The sequence below is a fragment of the Sinohyriopsis cumingii genome, chromosome 19 (genome assembly GCF_028554795.1).
Source record: "Sinohyriopsis cumingii isolate HCF-2022 chromosome 19, ASM2855479v2, whole genome shotgun sequence".
In the NCBI taxonomy this organism is placed as follows: Eukaryota; Metazoa; Mollusca; class Bivalvia; order Unionida; family Unionidae; genus Sinohyriopsis; species Sinohyriopsis cumingii.
In genome coordinates this window covers 57,911,212-57,935,083 of record NC_142979.1, presented here as the reverse complement: position 1 = coordinate 57,935,083, position 23,872 = coordinate 57,911,212, and the positions used below count along the sequence as shown (strand labels likewise).

General features: G+C 33.6%; 2 protein-coding genes across 3 annotated transcripts in view; one reads left to right on the top strand and one right to left on the bottom strand.

Moving 5' to 3' along the window:
• Window positions 1-315, top strand: part of LOC149775765 (GPN-loop GTPase 1-like) — a 41,412-nt gene extending 41,097 nt beyond the window's left edge. Inside the window, exon 12 of the mRNA XM_089944224.1 lies at window positions 143-315. Within this exon, the coding sequence (XP_089800350.1) occupies window positions 143-255 (113 nt within the window). The 3' untranslated portion in view covers window positions 256-315. The remainder of the gene's footprint in view (window positions 1-142) is intronic.
• Window positions 316-1,512: 1,197 nt separating this feature from the next.
• Window positions 1,513-23,872, bottom strand: part of LOC149775764 (bleomycin hydrolase-like) — a 47,679-nt gene continuing 25,319 nt past the window's right edge. For both annotated transcript variants that reach the window (XM_089944223.1, XM_089944222.1), the window contains exons 7-11: window positions 20,507-20,665; window positions 18,758-18,825; window positions 13,632-13,752; window positions 8,843-8,918; window positions 1,513-8,194 (exon numbers count right to left, since the gene is read on the bottom strand). In XM_089944223.1, coding sequence (XP_089800349.1) covers window positions 8,046-8,194; window positions 8,843-8,918; window positions 13,632-13,752; window positions 18,758-18,825; window positions 20,507-20,665 — 573 coding nt within the window. In that variant the 3' untranslated portion in view covers window positions 1,513-8,045. The remainder of the gene's footprint in view (window positions 8,195-8,842; window positions 8,919-13,631; window positions 13,753-18,757; window positions 18,826-20,506; window positions 20,666-23,872) is intronic.

Here is a 23,872-nt window from a genome sequence, read left to right as displayed (position 1 = left end):
TCTTGCTGAGCTTTTTACATGTAGATTTAATATGTAGTTTTGACCGATGATCCATTTAAAGGATTAATGATGCATATATTGTCACTCAGATATGTGTATCTGCATAAAAAATTATACCAATATATTTTGTTTACTTTTGTAGACGAAGCTGAAGTACAAGAAGAGGAATCATTCAAAAGGTTTTTAGATCAAAAGCGAGAAAAACAGCTTAGGAAAGCAGCTGAGTCAAGGGCACAAGAAAAATCAACAACATGATCATTTAGCTCTCATTACATATGTTCATTGTAAATACTGTAAATAAATACTCCAATCCAGCATGTTTTCTGAGCTTGTATTTATAACAAGAGATAGAATGTGTGTAACTCAACGAAATTGTATCATTCTTGATAAAAGATTTTGTTTGTTTGTTAGGGATAGCAATGGTTTTTTTCCCCTCATTATTGATTCCAATATCACTGAATAGCATCATAAAATAAATTTTAATGAAAGCTATCCTCAGTCATATTGTAATTAATTCTGATGTGTTGTCAACATTATGCAGATATAACTTTTGCTTGCTCAAGGCAGTAGAATTGCCCTTCTGGTCTGACTGGTTTTCTTTTACAACCTTTCTTCATTGAGATTATTTCCTAGACATAGATGTACATGTATCAACAGACAGTCATCAATAAAGTACATACACTCCTGTAAATCATCCAAGTGACTCGTGGTAGATAATGGCAACAATTCTTTCCAAATATTTGTTGTTTTAAAAGAGATAATTAGTATGATACATGCAATAAGGGAATTTCACACAGTATGTGTAAGGGAATTTGATACAGTATGTGTGGTAACATTTTCTCTAATAATGCATTTACATGAACATAAAGAAGTCAGAAGGAAAGAATAAACACAGTAGTCAAATTAACAGCATGGATTCAAGTATCCTAACATATACTTCATTAATAAATTTTGTTTTCAGGGTTTCTTTTCCAATATATTTTACAACAGAAATAAAACATAAAACAAATTTGTAAGCCTTTTCTTCTTGGATACTGGGTTCTAATAAAATTTCTTATTTTTCGAGTACTGTTCGATTCTGAACAGGAGTTTTATGTGTGGAGATGGGTAGCAACAAAAGTACTTACGCGTTAATATGAGAGGATGGTTCCTCGACTAGTTTTCAGTATAAAAAACTACTTTGTAAGCAGCAAACCAGTCAAATAGACCATAATTAGAAGATAAATTACACAAGAGATGAAGAGAAAAGATGTATATAATGAGGACTGATGGCCAAAGTTGTTCTAGGAATTTAAGGTTCTGGAATTGGAGGAAGAGAGACATTTATTATTGATGGACCTTCATTAATTTGACTATGTACAATGTACAGGCATGTTTAGGCTTATAGGATGATGCAGTATTATTGATTTTTATACTTCTGACAAACATTTTACCAGGCTTGTTAGATTCTGCAAAAATTAGCACTCTGATTCCTGATAATAATGCACTGGGGTCAACAAATCTGGAACTCGCTGATTGTACAATTATTTATTCATGAGAAGAATTTACAGAATACCTGACTGAGCTCACACAGACAACAAAAATATAACACCAAGACAAGAGAGTTTACAATAGTGATATTTTTTCATGTCATAAGTGCACGTAAAACAACACAGAACAACGTATTTCTTCAAAATACAGAATAAAATGTGCTAGATACAATAAAGTTTACAGCATGCTATTGTTGGTCCGACTAATACTATTAATATTTTGTTTTGAAGGTGGAGAAGTAATTCTTGACAAAGAAAAAAAGACTAAATATTCTTATTGCACAAATTTCATGAACTCAAAAAAACTAAATATTCTTATTTCACACCGTTATTGCCATGAAATAAAAAAGATGGTAAATATTCTTATTCCACACTGTTATTGTCATGTTACTATCATGAACTATAAAAAAAAAAGTCTGATTCTGTACTGTTATTATCATGAACTAAAAAAGAAAAAGAGTCAGTATTCTTATTCTGCACTATTACTGTCATAGACTTGGAACATAGGAAAAATATTTCTTATCCGGCAGCTAAATCTTATGCTTCCTTTAACATCATGCTGAGGTTTTTAATGGTAACAATAATACACAAATTTAGACCCACCAAAATAGTATTACTTATTGGGTTTTAAGGCAAAAAGAGTGACCCCACAATGTTTTATCCTCATAAAATGGTCCCATTACTTCCAAACCAAACAATTTTATTATTTAAAAATATATCTTATTTTTTTATAGTACGCAAAATCAAACTAACAACATGTGGAAGATGTTTAGTTTATAAAACAGTCCATAAAATTAACAAAAGAATGAAATATACCGCAAAAAGTTATAGCAAGAAATGGAATTTAAGTTGCACAAAAAGCTAAACAAAAACAACACACCTGAGTCTCTGGTTAACTGATTATGCAACATGGCCAAAAATATCTGAACCCCACTTCACAAAGCAACCTTTTCAGGAAATTTACATTTACTGAATTGGATGTTAACCTGCATTACACTTCTATTTATAGAAATCACTACTAATATGAACTGACATACATGTATGTCTTATGAAAAGTTTGGGTAATCAAGGTTGACTGTAGCATGATGTATGTAATTTAAACAGATTTATAGCATATCTGACATTATGACATCATACTCAATAACCAAAAACAATTTGACATCATACTTGGTAACCAAATATATCACATAATACTCTGTAACCAAAAAAATCTGACATAATACTCAGAAACCAAATATATCACATAATATTTGGTAACCAAAAAATCCGACAAAATACTCTGTAACCAAATATATCACATAATACTCAGTAACCAAAAAATCTGACAAAATACTCTGTAACCAAATATATCACATAATACTCAGTAACCAAAAAATCTGACAAAATACTCTGTAACCAAATATATCGCATAATACTCAATAATTGACCATGCTCACTAAAAAGGACAAAAGCTTCATTACATGTAATACATGCCAGTAAACTGTGATAAATTCTGTTTTTTTTTTGCTTGCTAAGTTACAATAAGAATGAATAGTATGAAAGAGTGTGTCCTTTGGATTTTTTAACATAGCTTTTAACAATTTTTAAGTCATACTGCTACGATGTCTGCAGTGTGGCAGTTTATAGTGATGTCTAGCACTGGGGCATCATGCCGCAGACATGTAGCATGATGTCCCACCCAGTCCCATTATCCTCACACTGGGCCGACCAGCCCTAACACTAACCTCTTAATGCTGAGCGCCAAGCGAGGCAGCTGTTAGTACTTTTTGTAAGTCTTTGGTATGACTCAGCCAGGGACTGAACCCACGACCTCCCGCATCCAAGGCGGACGCTCTAACCACTAGGCCACAGGAGCAGTTTGTATGAAAGAAGATTAACAAGAATTATATAATTCATTGTGAATAAGTTAATATATTTCAACTGCAGTTTTGAATAAGCTCATTTCATTATTACAATTTATGCAAATTTATGAAAAAAGAGCCAATTTACATATAAAAACCTATCCATGTTACTTCTAACAAAAGAATAATGAAAATTTTGATTTAGTCCTACCTTTATTAGCAGGGATCTCCACAGCACCTGCTAACAATAATTATATTTTTGTATTTTCTTGGTCCTAAAACATTTTGCTACATGCATAAAAATGTAATAAAATTAGCACCCACCTGCTCAGTGCAGTCAAGCATTCACAATAAATTGGTCCCACACTCATATATAACACTCAAATAAGTTTGATGTGGTTTCATAGGAAATCCATATCTCAAAGGTTTGTTTAGTAGCTATGCATTATCAGGGGAAACTATTTGGGCACCAACCAAGCAAATATGACTTGTGGGATGAGATACCTGGTTGGTGTTGAAAGGAATTTGTATGTGGTCAGTCAGTTCACCTTGTGTATGCAGCTGACAATGTTCATATTCACTTGTGAAGCTTGATAAGAAAATAAAAAAAGTAAAAGAGAAATCCCACACTTTGGATGAGAAAATCTAAGTTATAAATTCAATTGTTGTGTACTATTTTTGGTAGATATATGTTTAATTATGAATTATTGATTACGGCTTCATCAGTCAATTGAGGTCAATATTTTCCTAGATTCAAACCTACTTCACTAATTTCATACAGAAATGTTTGAATAAATTCCACACTTCTTATGCTGTGAGAAAAGTAGCAAAGCCATTCCTGTTATTTTCAATTGAGAATATTTGATATAGCACACACACACCTCTCTCCTTTTCTCTATCAGAGACTTGAGATTTTAGCCCAAAAAACGGCCTATTATTCAGTGATTTTGATATGCGAGATGGTTATTGCTAATTGAGGAGGAGGATGATTAAACACTATATTGTTTCCTTCAATTTCTGTATTTAAATCAACTTTTTAAAAGATGAATGGAAGGAAGGATGGGGTGCACACTCATTACACATTTTAAATGGACAATTATATACAGAAAATAAATTTATTCATTAAAAATGTTCCATGATATCCATGCAGCAAGCTTATATTTTCTATTTATAAGTTATTTTACTGCTGTACAGATAATTGATATTGCAGAATCAACTGTCTGATAATCTTTGAAACTTTTATGTCTTAAATGTTGAGAGTTAAAAAAAATTATATTTGTTTACTAAAAAACAAAATACAAATTCATTTTCCCCTCATTCTCCCATGCTTTCTTTAGAGTCTTCATCTCTGAACAACTTCATAAAATGACCATACATATCAAAGCCACATGTCTATAAAGGCCAGTTTTGGCCAGTCCCCAGGGTTACTGCTACCTACAGGTTTGCATTTTCATGGATTCCTTGCTACCATAAAAGAAAATATGGTACATAAATCGATGTCATAAAATGTGTTATGTCTAAAAAATGGCAGTATTTCCAGAAATAATGGACAAAAAAGCTAGTGCTTATGTTATTTGCTGTCAATAACAGAGATAACATTTATTTGACTATTAAAGTAAATTTAAAAACTAACATTTTCAAGCAAGATGTTCATGAAATTCCTAAGTTTAATCATGTCTGCAATGAGGGTGTCATGATTAAATGCCTTTAACCATCTCAAATTGTGCAAATCGTCAGAACAGAATGAAATAAATAATAAATATTCTACTTATTTTACAATGTTTTGATGCAGTCATGTCCAAAGTGTTATATTCCAAAATCAGATGAATTCCATGCCAATCTCAGGTTTCCAACCATGTCTGAACTTGCAGGGAAAGTATATGTCTTGACCTAATTCATGACACAAGCCACACAAATACTTCATCCATACAATTTCTGACAGTTTTCAGAATTTCAGATCATTTATCACTGTTTGAAATCATACCATGTTTGAGTGATTAATCTTGGTTTCTTTTTTGCATTAAATTTTTTAAAAATTTCAATTCATCTATTATTGTTGACAATTTGTTTTAAATGACATGTTACAATTCGTTCCAATTAAGAACTGGATCAGTTTTCATTATATCAATTATTTAACTCAGTGTGCATCATTGTGTTAAAAATCCAATGTTGGAATTTATGCACATGAGTTTGGTGTGGGATTTTTCCATCTTTAATCACATATAAATATAAGCATCTTATTTTCATTATCATTCTTAGTGTCTTCATCGTAATAATCTGACCCCAACCCAGTTCATCCTGTTACAAAGATGTAAGACTTATTTTATGACGTGGAAGTCTGCACCACATAACAAATTTTTGCATGTAATAAGTGCATGCTCTGCATCTAAAAATAATGCACATCTGTTTAACATTCAATATTTGAAGGAAAACAAGTGCCCCACCATTGTATGGAACCAGTGTCATTCACTAAACAAAAAATAACCACTCTTACATCTGATAAAGACCACTCCCTCGATAACTCGTGCCCTGATAACTCGAGAACCCATTTTTTTAAACCACAAAATATCCCAAAAATTGATCCCTATTTATTGAACTTGAAGAAAATCATGATCAAAATTGGTAACGGAATCTCTGATGTATCACTCGTTGTATCGTCAAAAAAGGTAGATAGGCCCTGGAAATTTTAATCAACACTATGAAATATCAAATTTAAAAATAGGTCATAAATTTTTTTACATTTTCTTTCCAAACGACATTCCTAGTACACCGCAATTAACGATATGTAAGGAAATTTCTATCAATGAAAATGTCACTCACTCCGAGTGGAGGCAGTACTTTAATAAATAAACAGAACTTAAATAATTTTTTATCAATTGAAATATGTGTTCCAGTTCTATATTTTAGTTCCTTTAAAGTGTAATCATCATAGATGCAATGTGTCCTCTTGTAATTAAAGGTAAAATGCGTCAATCTACTGTAACAGCTATGTCCGCAAGTGTTTCTCTGAGAACCTAAGTAAGTGCCAACTGTGTTTTGATAACTGACTAACGGAAGTATTTGTTTTATTGTTGCACTGAATTAAAAGCTGGCCTCCTTTGCATTATCACGTTAATTATGTCTTTTTAATCAAGTAAAGGAGGTGAAATAAAAGAAAAGTTAAGAGGCACAAAAATCCTACAAACTTAAAATCTAGCTGCCCCGGTCATATGTCGGGTGAACTCACTTCATTTGATCAATTGAAGACTTATAAATGTTGTTGTGTATGTAACATAAACTACCTTAAATTAACTGACTCTTTCATGACTGTGATCAAAGATAACAAGGCAGCCAGGTGAAACGAATACTTCGTAAAATAAAGAGTTTGATTTCACAGATACAGACCATTGTGGGCAAGCGAATTTCAGAGAATTCTTGAACTGGCACTTAGAGATATCCTCAAGGATGATAAGAAGTTTCATTATTAATTCCAATTAATTAATTCATGACATCAATATTGCACTAATTGAGCAATACAAAAATTGAGCTTCAACGTAGACGATTGTCTCACGAATTAAATGTGTGTTTTTGAAGAAAAGGAATCTTGTTTGGTGGTGTATCAACAGTTAGTCTAGTTCCTTGCTCTGTGGACTCCCAATTTGGCAGGATAATATAACACACCAATATGGGAACCAGACTCATCAAGAAAACAAAAAGCAGTGACGTAATACACAGATTTTTTTTACACATAAACATGACGGTTGTTAAAAACAGTTGGAACGATCTTTCATATGTTGGACATTTTGAAAATAAATGTTATTTAAACAGAATAACGAACAACTTCATTACAAAAAGTGCGTTATTAAAAATTATTATCGATGTGATTGTAAAATGAGGATTCAGTCAATAAACAGCCCAGTTCCCTAATGCCGCTCTCCCCCACGCCGCAGTTTTCTCTATGTCAAGGTGATTATTTAAAGTTTTTGGAGGTCCCTTGGTAACATGTGCCTTGCTTATAGTGCGACCTATGTTTGTGGACCCTGTTGTAGCATGTCATAGAGGGAAAGGTGTATTCTGCAGTGAGCATGTTTAAGCCATGAAAAAGTTTTGAGACGTTTAACATTTGAGAGTGCTAGAGCAATAAATATGTATAAATCAGCTTCAAAAATTGTATGAAACTAAGAAATAGTGGATTATGATGGAATGTAAACATAATATATTGCAACACTGTGACCAACTGATTTAGGGATTTTAGTAAAAATAAATTAAAAGACAAAAACATTTGAGACAAAATACTATTTCAGATTCAAGTGGATTTCATTTTTTTGGGACTTAATTTCTGAGAGGTCTTATGCATTTATTGTGTGTGAACAAATGCTGTGGCTATGAAGCACATGGTTTTGAAATTTAAATTAGTTCTGACTGCCTTCCCATGAATTTGTGGCATGTCTTTTGTTAAAAACCTATCATTCCTTATACTTGCTTGCAATTCCTCTTTCTAAAATCACAGAACATTATATCAAACTTTGAGCAAAGAAATAGCTATCTGCATTACTGATCTATCATTTTTTGGGGATACAAAGTATCTTGTTCAAATTTGAGCAATCATTTTAAGGAAAAGCAAAAGGCATTATTCTCATTGATAATTGGAAAGCACATGTGATAGTTTTTAATACTGACAAATAGATCAACAGCATCAAGCCAAAGCACCCATTGGGTCCCAAGCTGGAAGCACGACTGGTTCCTGGTCCAGTATCCTCTGCACATCCTCACTTAGGAGAGATTTGGGAACCACAACTTCATATACAAACTCGGTAAACCAGTCATCTGTCATTAAGAGATAACCTGGAAAGAATAGAGCAAAAACTAACTCTCAAACAAAGACTGAAATTAAACACTTATTAATTAAAAATTTATTCTTGCCTTATCATGACATAATTTGCACAAATGTACAGCCATGAGGACTGAAGAGTTTTTGTAATTATTAGATAAGTCATATTGTCATACTTTACATCTAATGGATTAAATGTACATTTATACCCATAAAAAGAAATACTGAACATTTGGTAATGTAGTGTACCACATGTATAATGGTCATCCCGCATCATAAAATATAATCCAGTAAACATATGGGTTTGAATCGAAACCAATCCTCAGTAATTAAATAACTTACTTATAACATGGTGTGTTTTTATCAGGCACTTGACAGTTATTGAACACTGAATATTTCAACTTTATCAATAACTCATCAACTCGAAGAGTTCATTGTTTGATAATTATTAAAGAGCTCACGGCTATTTTTTGTCACATAAAATAACTAATATAACTCGAACAACAAATATGTCAGGTCTTTATTGTTTTTAAAATGACTGTAACACTATACTTCAGCAAAGCACTAAAACCAGCAAATCTGGTTCAAAAATTGAAAGCCACAACCCTCTTATTATATTATCCAAGCCTAGTTCAATGATCAGTACCTGAATGTAATATTACCTTTGCTACCATCTTTATCTCCCCAGGAATTCTCCACTCTCCATTTGGTAGCCTTTACATCACCTGGATTACCACCCTACAAAGAGGATCAAATACACAAGTTACAAAACTGAACTATGAACTGTCTCAAGTTACAAATATCTTGCACAAAGCCTAAATATAATCACAAATCTGAGACCAAACAGTTAGGTTTGCTTTGGTGCTTTATGGTACAGCAAAACAAGTGGGTTCATTTGTGCCACATCAATTGGACTCCCTTAGTCACAGCCATCATATGGAATACCATCCTTTGTTTTTTGACTTGGACCTAGTGGACATCAAAGTGGAGTGTAATGGAATCTGTGTAATAGTAGCAGGTAAGTATTACATAATTAAAACTACTTTTACCCACCCACCCACCCAAAACTTTGTTTTAAAAACAGCACTACATTAGCAGCTACTCTTAATTGTTGAATTTCAAGCATCAGACATCTCCCAAAGGCAAAGACCTGATGGTTCCTGGATGGACAACTATGTATGAAGCAACTGTCCTCCCTTGATAATGAATCAGCCACGAAACTGAGTCAGCCAGGAATGTGTTGGACTTGAATATTGCCTTTTAATGGAAGTACCCATAAAGATATTCCATACAATCAGGAAAGGTCTGGTATTGTCCCTGCCTTCAAAAGGTATGTTACCACAACCCAACTGTCAGACACTATTGGAACTAGGTTCCCATGGATATGTTCTACACATGTGTGGAGGGTGTTGAGAATGGCTTTTGTTTGACAAAGGTTGATATGAACAGCCTTCTCCTGAAGCATCCACATGCCACTGACAATCACAGATTTCGGTAGTAAACAGGGATTGTAATGGGTCCACCCCTACACTTCCTCTCCTAAATAATGTTTTCTTTAATGCTTTCTCTAACATTTGAGCTGTACTTTCTCTTTTTGGAGAAAGACACCAAGTTAATATGTATGAAGAGTTCCATATCTAGATGGACAAAATGTTTCAAAAGTCTGACTTCTCTACACTGATTATCCACCTAATTAGGTCTCACTTTTCTACACTGATTTATCCACCTAATTAGATCTGACTTCTCTACACTGATTATCCACCTAAATAGATCTGGCTTCTCTACACTGATTATCCACCTAATTAGGCCTGACTTCTCTACAATGATTATCCACCTAATTAGTTCTGACTGCTCTATGTTGATTATCCACCTAATTAGGTCTGACTTCTCTACACCGATTATCCACCTAATTAGGTCTGACTTCTCTATGTTGATTATCCACCTAATTAGGTCTGACTTCTCTATGCTGATTATCCACCTAATTAGGTCTGACTTCTCTACACTGATTATCCACCTAATTAGGTCTGACTTCTCTATGTTGATTATCCACCTAATTAGGTCTGACTTCTCTATGTTGATTATCCACCTAATTAGGTCTGACTTCTTCTCTATGCTGATTATCCACCTAATTAGGTCTGACTTCTCTACGCTGTTTATCCACCTAATTAGGTCTGACTTCTCTACACTGATTATCCATCTAATTAAGTCTGACTTCTCTACACTGATTATCCACCTAATTAGGTCTGACTTCTCTACACTGATTATCCACCTAATTAGGTCTGACTTCTCTACAATGATTATCCACCTAATTAGGTCTGACTTCTCTACACTGATTATCCACCTAATTAGGTCTGACTTCTCTACACTGATTATTCACTTAATTAGGTGTGACTTCTCTACACTGACTATCCACCTAATTAGGTCTGACTTCTCTACAATAATTATCCACCTAAACTGTAAATAAGGTCTGACTTCTCTACACTTATTATCCACTGTAAATAAGGAAAGTAAGGTTGTTCATGTTGTGAACCAAAACCCATACTTATCAATAGGTTTTATAGCATGTTATCCAGAAATGCCACCTTCTCTCTGGAGGATGTCCTGAATTGAAACGTAGGACTTGGTCTAATCTCTTAATGAAGGTCCATCTTCATCATCTTTATTTTAAGCCTTCACCAAAAAATAAGTGATTTTTTTGCATGCATTTGGGAGGAAGATGCCAAGTTGATATGTGTTAAGGGTTCCATACCTAGATGGATCCAAACATGTTGAGAAGGGACAAGGATGCCAAGAGCATAAAAAAAAAAGAGTACAGAATTGGCATGGGGACACATTCCAAACCACACGTTATTATGACCTTAATTTGTAGATGGGGAGAGGGTATTTTCAATAATTTCCTTTTGCACTCACAGAAATAGGTGTCCGTGTCCAAAGCAGTTGTGACAGCAGGAAGTACAATATGAAGGATTTGGTTGTTAGTCATCTCCACTCCCATACTCAAACTTGTTCTAAATAAGATTTTCCTTGCAAGAGGAAATCATATTATTTCTTCTATTTTGAAGATAACACCATAATGCCTTTCAAATGTAAGGAAAACATGAAATTGCCAATAAAATGTGTTAAAGCATTCATGCAGTGTAAAACAAAAGATGCTGTGACCAAGATGGGTCCTGCACCAGATCAAATGGAGCAGCCTGAAATGGCCCATAAGGTTCAATAAGCATCACTGGCACCTAACAGGCAATCTGTTTGGAAGTATTTATTTTATCTTGTCCTAAATGAGAATAGTATATGAACAGATGACAAATTAACATCTATTAGTATTCTGCATGCTAGAAATACAACCAAGATATCAACACATAAAATGTAAACACCATACCAATGACAAGCCTATTAAAGATAAAAATATCAAGTTAATAGGTGCATTGATACTGTATCATACAATAGGCTATTATCATGAATCATATATCGATATGCTGCAGAGGTTTATTGTTTTACCCCAACAAAATTTTGTTGACAGATGGACAATGCATCACAGACAACAGATGATACATGGCACATGACACACAATGGATGCCATACCATAAGATGAATTAGCTTTACAGCCAGGTGAACTAAAATTAAACACGCAATTATTTAAGATAAAGGATGAATTTGAGGAAAAAAATAAAAATTCTGCAACTATAAGAATTTTTGTAAAATGTGTGCATGAAAAGAAATCAACTTTGTTCACAAGAAAGAATTTAAACAGTCAAAATTTTGCATAAATAAAGGAAATCATTATGAAAATTAAATGATACTTGCTCAATACACATAAATATGTTAGCTTATTTAATTGTTGCAATCCATGAATAAAATAGGTCAAAATGACTAGATTTCAATCTAACAATCATCTAGCTCATCAGAAAACAAAAACCTCTCCTGGAAGTTCAGGATGTAGACTCAAACAATGCTGTTTTCTCTTATCTGTGTAACCAGTGTCAGTACCAAAGTCAATATCAGTATCAGTACCAGAGTCAATACCAGTATCAGGACCAGAGTTAATACCAGTATCAGGACCAGAGTCAATACCAGTATCAGGACCAGAGTCAATACCAGTATCAGGACCAGAGTCAAGACCAGTATCAGTACCAGAGTCAAAACTAGTATCAGTACCAAAGTCAATACCAGTATCAGAGCCAAGACCAGTATCAGGACCAGAGTCAATACCAGTATCAGGACCAGAGCCAATACCAGTATCAGTACCAGAGTCAATACCAGTATCAGAGCCAAGACCAGTATCAGGACCAGAGTCAAGACCAGTATCAGGACCAGAGTCAATACCAGTATCAGGACCAGAGTCAATACCAGTATCAGGACCAGAGTCAATACCAGTATCAGAACCAGAGTCAATACCAGTATCAGGACCAGAGTCAATAGTCAATACCAGTGTCAGGACCAGAGCCAATACCAGTATCAGGACCAGAGTCAAGACCAGTATCAGTACTAGAGTCAATACCAGTAACAGGACCAGAGCCAAGACCAGTATCAGGACCAGAGTCAAGACCAGTATCAGGACCAGAGTCAAGACCAGTATCAGGACCAGAGTCAATACCAGTATCAGTACCAGAGTCAATACCAGTATCAGGACCAGAGTCAATACCAGTATCAGGACCAGAGTCAATACCAGTATCAGAGCCAAGACCAGTATCAGGACCAGAGTCAAGACCAGTATCAGGACCAGAGTCAATACCAATATCAGGACCAGAGTCAATACCAGTATCAGAACCAGAGTCAATACCAGTATCAGGACCAGAGTCAATAGTCAATACCAGTGTCAGGACCAGAGCCAATACCAGTATCAGAGTCAAGACCAGTATCAGTACTAGAGTCAATACCAGTAACAGGACCAGAGCCAAGACCAGTATCAGGACCAGAGTCAAGACCAGTATCAGGACCAGAGTCAATACCAGTATCAGGACCAGAGTCAATACCAGTATCAGGACCAGAGTCAATAGTCAATATCAGTGTCAGGACTAGAGCCAATACCAGTATCAGAGTCAAGACCAGTATCAGTACTAGAGTCAATACCAGTATCAGTACCAGAGTCAATACCAGTATCAGTACTAGAGTCAATACCAGTAACAGTATCAGAGTCAATACCAATATCAAGACCAGAGTCAATACCAGTATCAGTACTAGAGTCAATACCACTATCAGTACCAGAGTAAATACCAGTAATAAGACCAGAGAATTACTATTTTGGACTGATTTAAAGCAGGAATCAAATTATCAATATTTATTAAAAAGGATAAGCAGGACCCTAATTATTAATATTCAAAATGCAAAATGAAAATGATTCAGATAATCTCACATTATTTATATTAGAAATGTCTAGAGGACATGCTATTGGTTCTAATCAGCTTCAGATAATTTGGGCTCTAACGGTGTTCACAATACAAAGCACCTTACCTGTTCTGTTCCAACTCCAGTGAAGACCATTGCATGTGTCATTAGGGACTCTCCATACATCAACCTCTCCGACTTGTTCATCTTCAATGGGTCAACATCAAATACTAGGGTAAAGTCCAAACTGAAGAAACAAATGTCTTTTATCTATATACATGTATTATATTCTTATTAATTAATTTTGAAGTGTCTTTCATTTTGAAAAAAAATATATATAAATCAAATCTTGTATAGGTGTCATAAAACTTCCAAAAATAAACTCAAAACTTTGCCTATTGGTATTTTTCATTGGGAAAGAGCCACTGGGATATAGATGTCATAAAACTTCCAACCATAACTCAAAACTTTGCCTGTTGGTATTTTTTGCTGGGAAAGAGCCACTGGGATATAGATGTTGTAAAACTTCCAACCATAACTCAAAACTTTGCCTATTGGTATTTTTTGCTGGGAAAGAGCCACTGGGATATAGATGCTGTAAAACTTCCAACCATAACTCAAAACTTTGCCTGTTGGCATTTTTTGCTGGGATAGGGCCACAAGGATGAAATTAACAGAATTATGAATTATATCTTTCTTTGTTGGTGTTAACGTTTGAAGACATTAACCCTGGCTTTAAAATGTTGCATTTTTTATTCTCAGCACAATACGCTGTTCCCTCACTACAGCATGTCTGGATAACTCACAGACCACCTTATGATATGGGGCATATATGGATCCCATTTTATTCTTATAAAAACAATGGTCCCCGTTTGTTAAAGGTGAATAAAACTGCAATCAAAATTAGTAAATGAAACCCTGTTTAAAAATCAAAAATGATGGTTTTGCCAGAAATTTTAACTGTCATGAAATTTGTAAATTTAAATAAGTCATACATGTTGCTAAATTTTCTTTACTAAGAAAAAAATATATCAACTGTAAATAACATACAAAATGAAATTCTAATAATTAAAACATTCTGGCAACACTTAAAAAATTAATACCAATTAAATGAGCTTTGTCAAGTGAAACTCATGTTTTAGTTTTATTCAGCTTAATCATCAAAAATGTGACATGCCCTCTTGCATTCAAGTGTTAATCAACCATGACAGCTATATCCACAAGCATTTCCATGAGAACCAAATAAACTGTTGACCATGTCTTGATCTCCAACTTTCAGAAATATTTGTTGCATTGTTACAATCAATAAAAAGCAAACCTGCTTTGTATTATCACATTGTTTTCAGTATCAAATCAAGTAGAGTGGGTAGAACAAAAAAAGTGAAATTTCAAATCTTCCTGTGTATGAGCTAGCAGTAACAATCATGTGTTATGTATATTTGATTTAATTTATATTTAATTTCATTTAATTGTTTGTTTGTAAGTTTTAAAAATTTTGAATTCCATTACATGCTATTGTAATGTAACTTTATTTACCAGATTTGACATTGTCCAGAAATTCAGTTCAGTTTGACCAGACTGTTAAACAACTAATAATATAAACTATGTATTTAATGCTGACCTAGTTCCTGACCTTGATTCAGAACCAGTAAGAGTTGAAGTAAACAACTTTAAAAAAAAATTCTTTCTCAGGGTAAGATTCATAAAGTGGATGTCAGGCCATACTTGGAGTACATGACAAATAACATGTATCAATTAGAATTTTCCTGAGGATTGACCCACATATGGTTATATGTTTTGCATTGTAGCTAGATTTGTTGTTGATGTTTTGAGAATTACTTAAGTCAAAGTGTTTTATGTTGTGACCAGCTTTTGGGCTAATTATTTTGTTTTCTTCAATTCATTTGGATTCCAAGAAATTATTTTTCCCCAGAAATTCTTGTGCTCTAAATTAACTCTTGGACAAAGACAAAGACAGTTATCAAAATTTATACGTAATTGAAATTGGAATATTATTTTCTGTCATTCAACAAAGAACTGTTGACACATCAGTATGATGCTGATCACAGCATATGTCATTGCCTTCCATTTTGGATTTCACTGGGATTCGAAATCAGTTTCATTAGGACTTTTTAATAATAGGACTTCTATCTTTTAATTCTTGGATTATTCTTGGATTATTTTGAGATTTGATTTGTAGAACCATAACTTCTTTTCTCATTTTTAACCTTGTTTTTATAGGGAAATAAATTATTTGTTAAATTTTATAAAGCTTGTTGTCTTCATTTTTTTTCTTGATACGTTTTGTAAGAGCCTAAATATATAACACATTTGTCAACTCATTTCAACTGACCATTCAAATACTGCCACAAATATTATGTAAAATTATGTATCAAACATTAATAAGTGGTTTATCCTACTAATTTGTGCATGTGATCAAAGACAGCATGGGAAGCAACTGAAAGGAATACTCTGTACATAAAAAGTTCTTGATTCACAGGCATGGTTCACTATAATGAAGCAAATTTCAAAGTTTTTAGTAAACTTAAAACTCCTAAATTGGCACTCAGAGGTTTGCTCAAGTATGAACAGAAATATTTAACTTGCAACGAATTACAGTATCAATATTTTACTAACAGAGCAAGAAAAACTAGAATTTCAACATTGTTTTTTGAACTGTTGAATTGTCCATTGTTTTTTAAATACATGTGATGTGTGCAATGTTTTTAATGATCATTCAGAATTTGGTTATCTTGAAAATAATGGTAATTTAAACATAAATGCAAACAACTTCATTAGAAATGCTATTTAATAATAATAATAATAATAATAATAATAATAATAACAATAATAATAATAATAATAAGTAATTATTCCCAATGCAATTATAAATGAGTATTCAACCACTTAACCCCCCCCATCCCTTTGATGTCTGTCCCTTTCTTAATTTTTCAGATTTCCGTCAGTAATTTGCACCCCTACTCATGCTGCAGTTGATGTTGTTGGACCCAGTCTATGCTTTTGGACCCAGCCTATGCTTTTGGACCAAACTGTGCATGTGTTATCCAGGATATGTGTATTACCAGTGCTCAAAAAAATCTGACAGACCAATGTCTAAGTGAGATATCCATAGGGCTTGTCAAAAAGAAAACAAAATCTAATTTGCCTGAGAAAACACTTTTCATGCTGATGAAATGCAGAAATATATTTTCAACATGTTGCCTGTCAAAATATATTTGGCACACTGAACTGAAACTTCAGATTAGTTCTCTTTATTATTAATGTTTGTCTTAATTTTGTTAAAATGCCAACTATTAACTAACCCATGCATTTCAGGATGTATGTAGCCATGAAATAGACTGAGTTAAAGACAATCATAAGCACACACTCATATGCTTACACAGTTGATTTGTGCTGATAAAGCATTACCACCCATACTGGACTGAGGCTTTTATTACTGCTTTATTACCTGTATACTTGAAAATATTATTCACCCCTCCAGTCCCCCAATGAAATGGCCAGTCCCAAGTGTGATGTATATTCATTTTTCTATAAGGAAATGCATATCTAATTTTATCCTGAATACGACTATGGTCGTAATATTTCATTCTATCCTGAATATGCCTGTGGTCATAGTATCCCATTTTATCCTGAATATGACTAAGATCATACTATACTATGTATGTGTGTAGTGTCTCTAGAAACATGTGTTATACATCACAAATATTTATGTACTTCTTCACCAACACAGGAAATTGTTAAAGCATGCATGCGCAGTTAAATGTAAAAAAAAAACGTGTTTGGAAAAGATATTATTGGCTTGAAAATCAATTGATAAAATTGTGGATGACAACTCAGATGTAAACATGGACGTTAATAGCGAGGGTAGCGACAATGAAGTTGATGATTTGGATGATTCCGATGATAATATTGACTTAAATGATGGGTTAGAATAGAATCAAGCGAAAGAGACGATATGTGGCTTCATGCACTTTTCGACATTGATTCGGAGAATGAAGCTGACTTTGAAGGCTTTCAAGAAGAGTGGATCCAGGATGATTCTTCCAGATTAAATCATCCCAAAGTAACTAAGTAATGTTGTGCATCACTTTTTCAGGGGTCTTGAACAGTGGACACTTCTATCAATTTAAATCGTGGTTGCAAACAATGTGACAAGTTTTCATGAGAAACTGCACACTTAAGTAAATGTTCTAGAATTGGAAGTAAATGAATTGTTCCAGGTGTTTTTTTGTCCAATTTTAATAAAATTATTTTAACATTTGAACTAACAGTGCTAGAAACTTCAAATTTGGACCAAAATACTAGAAACAGAATTATCTTTATTTTATTCGCATACCATTAGGAGCATTTAATTCATCTTCATGAACAAAAGATTTACTGAACATCATTGTAAGTTTTTTACTTTGTTTTTTCTTTCTTTCAAGTCATATTTCAAATACAGTTGTAAGCATGTACATTGATTGGTAAATAATAACAAAATATATATCACTGTGTTGCAAATGTTATTACCTTTTCAGAGATACATATTTGATATACCTTAAAAAAGCAAAAGCAATGTTACAACATTTTTAGTAAACATTGTGAAGGTCATCACAATTTCTGCTGCTGCTGCTGTATGATGCTCCATGTTACCACAATGTATTTAGAATTGCTTCTCAGGAATTAGGCACTGCAGTTGAAATTGGTTAGCAGGAAAAAATGGGATATCTCATAAGCAAACTGCATCAGATACAGTTTTTACAATGCTAACATTATAGTCATTCAGAACAACTCGATTCTGACCAGGATTTGCTCAGAGAATCCAGCAGAGAAGTTTGAACACCATCACCATCCAGTCTTTAGCATATAGTGATGAACACTAATGACACTTGCGTTACCTTCAAAAACCCTACTGAAAACTACTCTTTTGAAGTTATTTTGTGTGACAAATAATATTAAAAAATGGGATATTTTGGGCACATAGAACTTTTTTTTTTAAATTCACCCACCCTGGGCCTGTGTCTAAAAACTTGTTTCTATAAGCACTGATTATGCTTCAGTAGCATGCCAAATTAATCCAGTTTATTGTGAATTAGATACCTGAGGATCAAATCATTTAATCTGAAATGATGAATTTTCTTTTTACAATAACTAAGAGTTTTAGTAATCTGTTTTGGGGGTTGGGGTTTTGTGGGGTAGGGTGGGCTTTGGGTTTTTTGGGGTGGGGGTGTTTGTTGGTTACATGTCTTTACCATTTGAGGTCCAACAATCCTTCCTTGGAACTAAAAGATTTCCCAACATCACAACCAAACCAAACTGGCTGAAAAAGGAAGAAGAGAATGATATTTCATATACAAGAGACAACAGATGATCTGATATCACTCACCTAGCTATGACTTAACTCTAAAGTATTTGTACTGTTACTTGAAAACTTCATCTTTTGCAGTATTGTTGGAAAACACATTATATTCATTGCATTGAACCAATAAATGCTACAAAGATATACCATGAATAATTCCAGAACATAATTCTCAGATTCAAATCTGAATGAATGTTATCCATCTCATAGATTTTAAGCATTTACAAATTTAAATGAATGTTATCCATTATAAAGCTTGAAATTATTTACAAATTCAAATGAATGTTATCCATCTCAGATTTTAAGCATTTACAAATTTAAATGAATGTTACCCATTATAAAGCTTGAAACTATTTACAAATTCAAATGAATGTTATCCATTATCTAGCTTGTAACAAAAACAACATCTAAGACAAGCTTGTGAATTGATTGAACAACACTCTGGTAAATCCATTTACAACTGTATTTTAAAACAAGAGTGTATCTCTGATATGATAAGCTAATGTAGCTACTAGAGGCCTTGTTAATTATGAATATGACTTTTCTACAAATGTTTTTAATTATAATTGCAATGCCAGTAGCTGGTAAAGTAAAATTTCCATTGGTCAGAATGTTACCACATGATCAAAATGAATTGCGTTCATTTCTGTATGAATTGTAATGAGAACTACTTTTCTAAGAATACCCACTTCTATAAATAGAGTCACATGTACAGCATAAGATAAACACTGCTAGTTAAGGCTAACACAAAGTAAGCATTAAAGGAAAACATTCTAACAATTTTTAAAAAAAATAATTGAATAAATTTGGCTTCCATTGGTTGAAGGACTGGTATTATGATGACCTTATTACGATCAAGCTGGACATCCCATGTGCTATAAATAGCTACGTAACAGAAAAACCCCAAACATGTATTACTATGCTCAATTAAGATTTCTGTTTTTTAATGATGCAAACAAAATAACATAACGAATAACTGAAATTTCAATTATAAGTGTAATGTTGTTTTTTCTGAGTTTATCATGGTATAAACTGTCAGTTCCCAACTCACACAGCTTACATAACGCCCTTCAGGTGCTATTTGCTGTGTGAGTCAGCAACTGACAGTTTATACCACTATAAACTCAGAAAAAACAACGTTAAACTCTTATGTAATGTAAAAGTTTGTGTATAAAGTCAAATTACTTTCATGAAAAGAGGCAATTTGCCAGAAAAGATCAGCAAAGGTAAAATATTCAAGAGCAAGGGTGGTAATGCTGCTCCAACAATAGAAATGTCACACAGCTACAGATTCAGTTATCAAGCCAGTGGCATGCCTTTATTCATGGACCAGAGCTTTATTACTGCTATCAACTGTTCCCCCCAGCACTCTTGTCCAACAGTGAATACTGTGAAATCAAAAGTTAAATGGGATACAAATTTTCATGGATTTCATTGCTGCTATGAAACAAAATTTTTAAAAACCCAACTAACTGTAATTCTTCAACAGAATAAACAAAACCCATTTCCAATCCAAGATTCTGTACAGAGTTAGGATGCTAGAATTATTGTAGCAACTCAAAAACTGGATATAATTATGTTTGTGACAAAGACATTATGAAGTCAGACAATTAATGTTAAAATACTGGAAGCTATTCTGTACCTTGTTCTCTGAAATACATTTGATGGTCAGCTGTTTCAGCACATCAATGGGTTGGTTTATATATAGGACCTTGCGCCCACCACTCATATTCCCTAGGTATTCCACGGTGTAGAGTTTGTTGTATGAATTCTGAGGCCGTGGGTCATTCACTACACAGATCTTGGGAAAAGAAAATATGATGATTGAAAAGGGAACTGAAGTTTGTAATGTGTACATGTACCAATCACCATCATAACTTCATTCAAATGATGAATACAATAATAGTAGTCACATCAAAGTTAAGGTCACATACAATTACTTATTACAATGAACTATAGAACCAGCCTATATGTGGTGGAATATTAAAAAACCTATTTATGTGAATGATGTTCTCAGAATGTCTGAAAATAGTTTTCATTGCTATGTTTTTAGCAGAAGCCAACAGTGAAAAGTTGGTTATGGGGAAGAGGATTAAACTAATTTTAATTATGTAATACTTACCAGCTATGACTACATTTATATTCCCTCCTCCATTTAGTAACTGGAGGCCTAGAATAAAAAATAAAATGAACCCAGTCTGATACCTCAACTCAGTTCCAACAAAAGGAATATCATCCTTCTCTGACTTGGAATGAGACCTGAAGGTCATTAGAGCAGGGTAGGAGGAGAGAAATGAGTAATAATGGCAGGTAAGTATTGTCTAATTAAAATTAGATTTACTCGCCCCCCTAAAACTACATTGCAACATCAGTATTACATAAGCTGATTGCAATGCCATCACTGTGAAATGCTGATGACCTAGGATCAGTTGTCAACTTACCATTTCTCTCGACCAGTGGTTCAAAACCCATAGGAAGCCATGCTGTTTTGAGTAGGTCACAGAGTGCAATCGTAATAGTTTGAAAAAATTTTCTGTTTTTTTAGCGTTTTATAGCTGGCATGACTAATACCATAAACTTTGTCTTCAAAGACAAGAAGAATGAATCTGCAACTGCATTTAAATGTGGGGGCAGAGAAAATCAACAAATTTCCTTCTCCGCTTGGCATCGTAAACCTTGGAAGATGATTGCTTTCTAAGCCAAGTGATGTATTTGGGAACCATACTAAAAAAGGATGGGCTTGGCAGTAAGTCGTTTGATATCAGTCAGGCATGAAGGTATGGATTTGAGGAGTGCTGTGTACAATAATAGATCCTTTGTGCTGCAAAAGTAGGTCCCTCCTCAATAGTACTTGTGATCATCAACCAACAAGTTGAGGAGATTGCTAAACATTAATACTGCTGACATAGAAGAGCTATCAGGACAAGTCATAACTTGGAAGTTCTGACTCTGTGAAGAACCTGAGGGATTATTCTGATACAGCTATTGTCTGAGACCATGTTCTAAAATATAACGGCAAAGTCAGGCCACTCCTTCTACTGTCCTGGCCTTTGGATAATTTCTGAGTCAATTCCCATTCCATCATTTTGCAAAGAAGCAACAACAATCTGGCTTGGATTGATCCCCAGAAAGCATTTCCAAACTGAAGAAAATTGTACCCCAAGATAATTCCCAAAGGTTTTAGTCATAGATATGGGGAAGGCTGTGTAAGGAACTCTTCAAGGAATTCATCTGCATCAATATAAATCAAGTGTTGATCCTGTCTTCACTCTCACGAAGAAAAATGACTGAGAATAACAAATACAACATAAAAAAGGACACGACTATCAGTAAAAATTCCAAAAGATGACATAACGGATTAAGTGCTGACTATCCAAGAGAAACGTATATAAATAATAAAAAAAAGGTTAATTGATTGTTGGAAGTAGACTGCAATGATTTTTTTATTTTTTTTATTTTAGATCTCCAAATACTAATGAGAAATTAGAAGGAAATAATGTCCCTGGATAAGACAGATAAAGCAATGCAATAATAGCAGGCAAACATATTACTGTTATTAAAACTAATATCATTTACATTTTATTGCTGCTGCCACACCATACTCCTGAACATCAAATTAAGATTTTTCTGGGCCAAAGTTTGATAGTGGACAATTACAAGGTACTTCTCTAATAGAAGCCACTCAGCATGTTATTTTAATGTGCTTGAAAGCTTTTACTCATGGACAGACTGTGCTTATGATTTAAGGGTACTTTGTCAATCTAACCAAGAATGTATAGAAATTTTGCAAAACATTTACATCACAGTCCGTGATGAATCAAATGTCTGTACCCAAAAAAGGTGTTTTATGTCAGGGCTGTAGACAAAAAATTTCACAGCCACTTTTCCAAGACAAGTAACTTTGGAAAAATTTGGATGTCCTGAAATATTTTTCTTTGCCTGTTTTTTTCAACTTGATAATTTTCTTTATTTTCCAGAGTCTAATGACTATGATACTAAGTGTGTATGACTACAGGAATAATCCTTTTCAAATTATTCCAAGTAAAATAAGTTTATTATCTTTATTTTGTTCATTCTACATACAAAAGAGAAAAATGTCAAGCACATGAACTTTGAAAAGAGTTAATTTTGCCTTATTTTGCAGGAAATAATACATATCTAGCAGTAAATAATTACAATTGTATTATATATAAACTGATTGTTAACTTACTCTTTATGAATTACATAAACTAATTATGGTACAGTAATTATCAACTAACTTTTCCGTACTGAAAACATGCAATTAGATAATACCCCATTGTGTTGAAATGGAGGGAACTTCCCACATAAATGTTAAGTTTGAGAAAAGACACTGACTTGTTTATCTTATCATGCCCTCAAAGCCATTACATATTAAATAAAAAATAAATTCTCCACCTTCAAGTCAATGTAAGAGTTCTGACTCAATTTATTTGTAGAAATGCAATTTAATATGAGATGTGAACAAAATCTATTTGTATTTGTATGCCACTGCATTCATTAATTCACTAATGAATAGAAAGTCTAAGAAGTGATCTTTGACTTGAATCTCAAGGGCACATACACAATAGTGCTGATATATAGAAAGATCTTTTCCTATTTATGATTTGCAGTGTTCACGTGCCATTACAAATTAATGAGGCCATATCACAGACTGTCCTGTAAAAGTATGTGTTGATATGACTATCCATTCAGGAGATGTAAGGATAAGACAGTAATCAAGATGGCCACTGTGGCAGCCAAATTCAACATCAAGTTAGCACTGCTTTCATGCATGATCAACTACATTTTGTATGAAATGTTTAATTGAAAATTTCAAGGAAGTTGATACAACCACCCCTTCCAAAGATCTAAGAGATAAAAAGATTTTCAAGATTACCACATTATCAGCTATGCTGGAACCCAGAAATGGTGAAGTGAAAACAAACTTTTCATGGTAATGTTTGTGGTCAGATCTATGCCATTTATACGTTACAAGAAATGATTTCAT